The 9,785-nt window shown below is 44.6% G+C and overlaps 1 protein-coding gene across 3 annotated transcripts in view; it reads right to left on the bottom strand.

Moving 5' to 3' along the window:
* Positions 1 to 9,785, bottom strand: part of ano11 (anoctamin 11) — a 29,642-nt gene that overhangs the window by 8,475 nt on the left and 11,382 nt on the right. Inside the window, exons 18-23 of one of the 3 annotated variants that reach the window (XR_007193345.1) lie at positions 7,234 to 7,370; positions 6,687 to 6,892; positions 4,436 to 4,578; positions 3,973 to 4,063; positions 3,363 to 3,522; positions 1,421 to 1,619 (exon numbers count right to left, since the gene is read on the bottom strand). Coding sequence is in view for 2 of the 3 variants with exons in the window: in XM_048241029.1 (XP_048096986.1) it covers positions 1,501 to 1,619; positions 3,363 to 3,522; positions 3,973 to 4,063; positions 4,436 to 4,578; positions 6,687 to 6,892; positions 7,234 to 7,370 (856 nt within the window). In the remaining variant the exon portion in view is untranslated. Of the gene's footprint in view, positions 1 to 832; positions 1,620 to 3,362; positions 3,523 to 3,972; positions 4,064 to 4,435; positions 4,579 to 6,686; positions 6,893 to 7,233; positions 7,371 to 9,785 lie in introns of those variants that run through there. The other 2 variants (XM_048241029.1, XM_048241030.1) reach the window with 2 other exon arrangements.

Genomic DNA, 9,785 nt, shown 5'->3' with positions numbered 1-9,785 from the left:
AGGCCCGTGGACGAGCTTGACACATGTGGAAGAGAGCGCGAGATGTCCACGTTGCATACTTCTGCTCTGGCTAACATGTACTGACGCACTTTTCCTCTGAGCTGAACTGCCGAGGAACGCGCTGCAATCACAACAATCAAAAAACTGAAGCTTTGGCGGGAGCGGAGAGAGGGAGGGAGAGAGAGAGAGATAGGGAGAGAAAAAGAGAAAGGTGGAAGGAGAGAGAGTAAGTGAGAGAGTGAAAAAGAGAGGGGAGAGTCAACGTGCCCTGGGCCATACTCTTGTTTTTTGAAGTAGTTTGAAAGAAGTCAGAGAGAGAGAGAGAAAGAGACCAAAGGAAGAGCGAGAGGAGAAGGTATAGAAAGCAAGAAATCATTAACAAAACACCTGTCTCCTCTCAGCTCCTAATAAATCACATCAAGTTGTCATCTCTCCGCCATTCTTTCTCTCTCGACTCTGATGTTTCTTAAAGGAAAATGGCCTGGTCACAGAGGTGACTTGGAGGTCAAGTTAATAAAGACTTTGGTGATTGCTGAGGCAAGGCAAAAACACATGAAACAGGCCTTAAATTCGATGTGGCACTGAGCGCCTCAGCTACCTGGGGAAGCTCAGCCAACTGGCACAGGGTGTCATTTCGCTTCCACTGGGATTTTAATGACTCCAGGTTTGTTTCCAGGCCTCAGACTTGCTGGAACATATTCTGCAAGTGTTTCCTTCAAAGTTGAGTAGAGAAGAGGATCCTTGTGACAAAGCAGGGTGTGCACCAACTGCCATCTGCTCATTCTGTTTCCCAGCAAGCCACCCATTGCAATCACTTAACAACAAGCTGTTAAACATTCAAACTAGATTTTTATTTCCAAAATTGTAATTAAACAATAAAACAGCCTGCACATAAACAAATCATCTGCATTACATGACCTCAGCCATGTTTACAATTATGATTTACAGTAGCATGTCTTTTTACAGCATATCCTTTACAGTAGCCATTTCAACTGGTACAATGTCAGAGGCAGGAACCATATGCTTATTTAGTCATTTGTACAAATCTATATTCATGTACAGCACATGTATACTGAAGCAGTATTGTAGCAAAGCAGAACATGTCTTCTCTTGCTGTTTTGGATTTGATACAGTGTAACTGTACTGGACTTGCTAGAGCAGAGAAAGAGAGTAAGGATAGTTGTAACTTTTGAGCCGGAGGTAAACGATGACATTGGAGGAGATCAAATTTGGCATAACAAGTGTGCAATGTACAACATGAAAACCACAATATAACCAGTATCAACCACTGCACACACACACACACACACACACACACACACACACACACACACACACACACACACACACACACACACACAGTCACAGATTCACACACACAATTATTCATAAACATTCCCTTTAAACACACACACAAAACACAACAACAAATAAGAATCTTTTCTGATCGACAAGTATCCGACCATGTGCAAGTGGTTTCACTGACAGACAGCAGAACTGCTAAGGCGTCCCAGCCGAATCAGTGCTGGAGACGTTAGGTCCTCCCTTTGCGATGCTGCCCTCTGCTGGACGCATGCCCTCACTACAGGCTTGCCTCAGTTTGCCAGGTGTGTTGCTTGCTTCAAGGTGGAGGCACAGTGGGGGTGAATGCAGCAGCACCGGCAAAGAAACAGTGAAGAGAGGGACCAAAGTCAGAATAAAGAACACCATTTCAGGTGTACTTTCTGTTGTACAAGAACATAATATAATGCACAAGATTTAGGATAATAACATATTATGTTATGGAGTAGAATAATACTTTTACAGTTGTAAAACTTGTAGTAATACCAGTTATCAAACTGCCAGTCAAAATCTAAAATGTAAGAAATACAATGGTACCTGAGACTATAGTATTCTGTAGTTAACACAAGAGTGAGAAGTCGATCTTTCATGATGACAGCCTGAGAGAATAACTCTACTCACCCCAGCCCCTGTACTCACCTGGTCAGGTATGACCGCTCAGTGAACATCAGAACCAACAGAGAGTAAGGCATCACGATAAACACAGTGTAATGGTCAGGACACGGGGACGGACGGACACACACTCCCACACACACACACACGCACACACACCAAGGCACAGCACAGTACGCCACTGATGGCACATTTAAAAAAATAAAAAAAACGATGATAACAAAAACATGGAATGGCTTGGTGATCTGCAGCTGTAACACACTGTGTTATTGTATAAGGAGACGACCAAAGCAATATCAGAGGAGGCTGATAAGATAGAACAGTAGTCAAAATGTGCTGTAGCATGGACGGTCAAGCCTTGGTCTTTTGGAAGTTTACCCGTAAAATGTGACACTTATTTTGTATGACTTTGACTGTCTCCTCATATTGTAACTGCAGCAAACCATGTTTCACCATGGGCTTGAAATGTGCCCCTAAAAAGTCATATTTTCCTTCACCTCCTGCTAGTTATGAGTAAAGTCTATCAAAGCATCTATCTCTGGGCATGCCCTAGAAATGGCAGCTAAATATGCATCCGGACCAGGACTGATGGGAGAGCGGCTTTCCAAAAGTTATTTCTGATTGGGACGGATGCAGGCAGCATGTAAACTGGGTTGGTGGTTGGAGAGGCCTGGGAAGATATGCAGGTCACCTGAACTGGAGCACGAGGAGGCACAGGAGGCACAGTGACCCCAAATATACCTCGTCATCGAAATCAACGAAAAATATGCTTTAGCTGTGTGCCGCGGTTGTTTCCAGACTTATGGGTAGAGGGAGAAAAGGGGTGCATGCAAGAGCTTGGGGGGGAAGATGGTGTTTCACGAACGAAGGGAAACCTGGCGGAGGCAGTGAAATGGGAGCTGAAGTCAGAGCAGCCAAAGAGCCAGAGGGGCTGGAGAGAGAGGTCTGTATTTCATCTCTGTTCTCAAACACGTGAGAGCAGGGGCCTCCGACCCAACTGGGAGGGAACACAGCAAGGAATTTATATTTACAGTACCTGCATGTGACTTCCTCAGTAAGTGGGGTTCAGTTCTTAGTATTTTTGAAATGTCAAAAGGCACAATACTTTTTTATTGGATTTTCTGAGATCTCACTAAAAGTGAAAGCTACAATATAGCACACTGACTGATTAGATGTAGGCCATGTGACAGCCATGACAAGAGAAAAACAAGAGCTTATGGATGGGGGCGGGGTGCTCGTGCTATAACACAAAGCTACTCGCGAAACGTCCAGCATGGAATGAGTGGAGGATCCATGGAAGATGACCCCGGTTGGAGCGTGCACTGCAGGCCAAGCAACGATGAGTGTGTGTGTGTGTGTGTGTGTGTGTGTGTGTGTGTGTGTGTGTGTGCGTCTCCGTGTCCACTGACCTGGGCTGGAGGCCAAGAGGCGACTCACCAGCAGTGCTTCCTGGTTGTCGGCCAGCGCCTGCTTGGCCAGGTAGCGCTCACGCTTGATCTTCAGCTCCAGGGACTCGGGCACGTCCGGCACCATCCAGTCAATGGCCCGCAGCACGAAGAACACCGCATGCTGCAGTCAGAGATGGAGAGAGTGGAGAGAGAAACTCAGAAAGAACAGCGGCCATGCTGACACTTTTGGAAAGTGTTTGTACCAGTAATCTTTTACGGTATTTTACAGAGACTCTGAAGTGTGGTGAGTGCAATGGATTCATTGTATTTCGTTACCGTATAAGAAACAACTTTGAGAGCCACTGGGGACTAAGAAGTACTTATTGTTGTGAAGTAGTAGGGCATAAAATGAGTGACAATGGAAGGAAACAGAAAACACCTATTTGCAGGAGCTGCTAAGCACAAGAATATACAGTGATGCCACTTGTGAGAAAAAAAACTCCCAATTATGATAATAACACAGGCTTCAAAAGGCTTTTGAGTTTCTGACAAGGCTGTATTTACAGCAGAGAGGTAACCGATTGTTGTAAAGTGGAGTGTATGGGTAAGTACAGAGGAGTGCACACTCAACCTCGAATGCAATGATGAAACCCAGTCTGACTGCCAGCAGCTCCCAGTACACCAGAGTGTAGTTTCCATTTTCGTCTCGGAAGGCTTTGTATCTGAAGAGCAAAGGGACAGCCAGGAAGTAGGTTATTAATGATGACACGACCACAAGCTCTGCAATCCACATCCAGTACAGTTGAAGAACAGAGCCCTCTAGTGGCAGCTTTAGAGATCAGCATCCTCATGCTGCAGATGGATGGCCAAGTCTTGATTGTTTTGAAGGCCGCTGGTCAGAAAGTGTCTTTCATATGACATTAGGTCTGAGTAAAGTAAGATCAAAATAGTCTTTTTTCAATAGAACATTTCTGATGTATCTCAAAGGCTCTACTTTATCCATGCAATATTAGTTAATAATTTTGAAAAAAAAAAAAGTTCCTAGGCCGAATCTTAACATTTTATGGTCCATTTAGTCAACATTGCTGTTTTACCTGCACATGGCATGTGTTGTGTGGTTGTAGCTGGGTGGGGAGTAGGCCAAGGTAAAGTTCACATAGCCATGCAGCTGATTATCATATTTATACTGGTAGAGCAGACGCGGCAAGAAGTCAGAGGTGAAAGCAATCAGGAAAGCCTGCAGGACACGAGGGACAAGACAGGAAACACAGGACAAGACAGGTCAGAAGAGAACAGACTGGGAAAGAAGAATACAGCTTCTGTTCAATTTATTTATTTTAATTCAATGTAACTGCAATAAATCAATCACACAATTTATTAGGAGAGGAGCAAACCAAAGGCTAATCTATTCTTGGGCTGAAGCCCATGCTTAGTTACTAGTGAAGGGAGTACCAGTGAATGACCTTGTGATAATTAAAGAACTAGAAAAAGAAAAGAGCATGGAACTAGTGTTGCACGGTATATCGATACTAAAAAGGTATCACGATGCTTTCACGCAAAAAACGATACGATTTCCGACGTTTTTAGAATCGATACTTTATTAAAATAACGTTCTGTGTCTGTGTGAACTGCTGCTCTCACTGCTCCTTGCACGCATCTAGGCAAGTGGGCGTGTCCAGCAGGCAGCTCTGAGTGAGTGAGTGCGCAGGCAACGTCAACATAGTTCTTTGCCGACAGTCCTCGGCCTTGTGGATAAAACAAAAGGTGAAATCTGGAACTAGTCTATTTCAGATAGGCTACATATTGAAGGCAAGCCATCAGGTACACAGAGGCCCGTTCGTAAAATATGTTTCAAAGTCATTTAAAAGCAGTATAGGCTACGCATGAAACTTGGCTAAACACCAAGACATATCCCAACATTTTTAAAGAGTTCAAAAAACGACAGGTTAACGAATAGGCTATAGAAAACACGACTACATGGTTAGTGCCAAGTTATTCTCTTCTGTTTTAGTCTAGCCTAAGTGAAACGAGTATGGTTCTCTGGGATAAAGCGAACCTTCCTTCATCAATTAATTTTGACGAGACATAACAAGCTGTAATCATTTTGACGAGACATAACGAGCTGTAATCATAGGGTGCTAACGTGATGAAAGCGCAATGTTCACGCCAGAATAACATTACCATAACTTGTAAATAATCTATTTCATGTTCGGTCAGTAGTACTGGTAATATTTGTCATGGCATGTAGACTGCAATTTGTTCAATAATTATTGCCCAGATGTAGGATAGGCTACCCGAAATGCGCTAATTTAAGCCCACAGCATATAATACCACCAAAGCGTGTTGAGTCCTAATAATAATAGCGGTTTATTGTTACGTGGTAGCAAATCATGTTATCAAAGAAATAGACGTCATGTAGGAATGCGCACAGATATATTGCAACAGGTAATGGTGTAGGCCTATCTGAAGAAGACCTGAGTGGTGGTAACGTCGTACTTGTACACTGGGCGCAAAGAAGACTATCCTTACATTTTTCCCTTTGCAACTGTCAAAGAAATCCCATGAACACGGGAAGGCCTAGGGTAGCCTAGGCTATACTGTACATCAGATGGCCTAAAGATTAGGCCCCTCTGCATAGCATTCAGTGCAGAAGTTACAGCATGCAGTAATTTCAAAACTGACCTTGATCTAGCCTAGTTTGGCTATTTAAAGCTACTTTATTGCCAAAACACAACACAATGTAAATTAACTATAACAATCAATAAAGGACTTCATCACACAAGTAGGCCTACTATTTTACTGACTATAAAAAAGGAAGTTTAGAACCCGGAATTGACCTGCACACTACAAAAGTGCACCGAATTCAACACAAATGACTCAATACACTTGGAGGAGGTATGAGTCCTTTCTTTTTCAGATATCTTAGGATTTCGCCGTAGTATCGTTTAAGTATCGAGCATCGTGATATTTATGGCAGGTATCGTATCGAAGTCATAATTTTGGTATCGTGACAACACTACATGGAACAGGTGGGACAGGTGAGACAGAGAAAAAGATGTGCAGGTGGGGCAGCCATGGCCTACTGGTTAGCGCTTCGGATTTGTTACCGGTTCGAACCCTGACCAGTAGGCTTTGAGCAAGGCACCTAACCCCTCACTGCTCCCCGAGCGCCGCTGTAGCAAGCAGCTCACCTCATCGGGATTAGTGAGTGCTTCACCTCACTGTGTGCTAAGTGTTTCACTAATTCACGGATTGGGATAAATGCAGAGACCAAATTTCCCTCACGGGATCAAAAGAGCATATATACTTATACATAGGTAGTACGCCGAGTACGCAAGAACTCACATTGACAATGACGGACAGGTGAGACAGCGCCTCTAGGATGGTGAACCACACGCCAATCTTCTGGGCGCGCTCGGCCACTGGCCGGCGGTACTCACACACAAACTTGTGGGCGTCCAGTCGCACCTCGGCCCAGTTGTTGAGCAGAGCGAACAGTGGTGCCAGAGGGAACGCGGCCACGAAGATGGTGATGAAGCCAAACTGCAGGACTGCAAAACAAGCCAGTATGCTGATGTCATTAACTGGACAGGGGGTGCTGACAACCAGTCTGGACTGGAGCCAATATCAGTGGATTGATTTGTATAAGAGCATAAAAACTGTGAACAGGCTCAAAACTCTTGGGCAAATGTCATTAACATGTATTAAAATTTTAGTATACAGACTGATCCCTGGACAATAAATAATACTTAAAATAAAACATATTGACATCTGTGCCTTCAGACAGGGCACAGGAGAGTGAATAAAGCACAGTAACGGGGCTGTATGATACCAGAAGCAGTTTTAATGCTGTATTGCGGTTTCCTGCTGAATCCTGACTGGTTGGACTCACCAATCTCCAGATACTCCTCAAACAAGCCCTCGCACTCAATCAGCTCATAATCCTGCTCCCACCGCTGAGGCTCGTGGGAGACTTGAGCTTTCCTCACAGACGCCAAGGCTCTCTTCTGCCGCCACGCTTTCACTTTTCTACAGGGAGTGAAACCAGAGAGAGAGAGAGATAATGAGAGAGAGAGAGAGAGGGGGGGACAGAAAGAGAGAAGAGCTGGATGCAGTTGATTTAACTGTGGATATCTCTTCAATGTATCTCTCTGAGATGGATTTTGCTGCGTCTGGCTTTCCTAATGCATTATTCACTTGTGGGAGTTAAAAGCCTCTCATTTTTAGAAGACACAGGTTCCCCCACATTGTGATGCTCTTTGAAGGAGCGCAAAAGAAGCAAGCTTGTGTTCAACTGAAAACCGAGCACACTGTAAGAAACACACCAACACGCACACACAAACAGGCAGATACAGTACTTATGCATACAGGCACAAACCCATTACTGAAAAACAAAATTATGAAAACAGAGATATGGTGACTTTTTTTCTCTCTGCCCCACTTGACAAACAACCCCCTCCCCTGTGCACAGATGGGCACAAACACACAGACTTACTCTCATGAATACAAAAAATACAGAACTTATGCAGAGATTCAGGCACATTCCCACAATATTATGTAAACACACAAGCAGACACAGTCTTTCTCTCTCGGTTTTAAAACCACATCATTCTCACATCACGCACACACAGACATTCGTGCACACATTCATGCACGCACACACGCATACGCATACACATACACACACACACACACACAACACACACACACACACACACACACACACACACACACACACACACACACACACACACACACACACACACACACACACACACACACACACACACACACACACACACACACACACACACACACACACACACACACACACACACACACACACACACACACACACACACACACACACACACACACACACACACACACACACACACACACACACACACACACACACACACACACACACACACACACACACACACACACACACACACACACACACACACACACACACACACACACACACACACACACACACACACACACACACACACACACACACACACACACACACACACACACACACACACACACACACACACACACACACACACACACACACACACACACACACACACACACACACACACACACACACACACACACACACACACACACACACACACACACACACACACACACACACACACACACACACACACACACACACACACAACACGCACACACAAACAGGCAGATACAGTTGCTTATGCATACAGGCACAAACCCATTACTGAAAAACAAAATAATGAAACAGGATATATGGACTTTTTTTCTCTGCCCCACTTGACAAACAACCCCTCCCCTGTGCACAGATGGGCACAAACACACAGACTTTACTCTCATGAATACAAAATACAGAACTTATGCGGAGATTCAGGCACATTCCCACAATATTATGTAAACACACAAGCAGACACAGTCTTTCTCTCTCGGTTTTAAAACCACATCATTCTCACATCACGCACACACAGACATTCGTGCACACATTCATGCACGCACACACGCACGTACACGCATACACATACACACACACACACACACACACTGCAAGCCTCAGCATGAGCCTCTGCAGCCCCCTTTGTTGTCAGAGCCAATACTGCACCAGCGAGCCATAATGCAACACTCTCCCTGATTTACACTCCCAACGCAGTCTCTACTGTATGTCTTCACCTCCTGTAATGAAGATGTGCCACCCACTTCCCCATGACTGACAGAGGGCAATTTTCACCCGCGGCACGGCCACGCGGAGATATTGAGCTGCGCTGTTCTACATTACTTGTGGGACATTCACAGCGTCTTAAAATAAGCCAAGGCCTCTGATTGCCTGCATTATGTATGAAGACCCAGCATTCGAGCACTGAGTGGGATGTGTGTGTGTGTGTGTGTGTGTGTGTGTGTGTACGTACATGAATGCGGCGTGCGTGCGTGTGTGTGGGAGAGTGAGAGGGGAGGGAGAAAGAGAAAGAAAGAGAGAAAGAGAAAGGGAGACAGAAGGGGAGGGGGGGGAAGGGCCCTAGCTTGCTGTAAATTATGAGCAAAGTGCATGAATTAACGCTCGTGCTCGTGGATGAACTAAAGCTATCGTGTGGCACAGGCTTGGAATTTCACCATTTTAGGGGCAAGGCCACTTGGCCTTCAGTTGGGCATATTTGGTGGGGGGCACAAAGGCCACATGTCAGGGCACCAAGGCCAAAGTTAACTATACAGTAGTATGCTATAAAAAGGATCAAAGTTGTATTCACTGCAGTAGACCTGCATCACTGTATGAAACATCACAAAAACATAAAACATGACATATTACATATAACTGTAAATCATCTGATCATCTAATATTTTCAGATATCTAGGCTATATTTAACATTTATTTTATATTTGGCCTGTTATGAAATCATGTATTGAACAATTTAAGCACAGCTC

Source organism: Alosa alosa, chromosome 4 (genome assembly GCF_017589495.1).
Source record: "Alosa alosa isolate M-15738 ecotype Scorff River chromosome 4, AALO_Geno_1.1, whole genome shotgun sequence".
In the NCBI taxonomy this organism is placed as follows: Eukaryota; Metazoa; Chordata; class Actinopteri; order Clupeiformes; family Clupeidae; genus Alosa; species Alosa alosa.
This window is presented reverse-complemented; position numbering and strand designations above follow the sequence as displayed.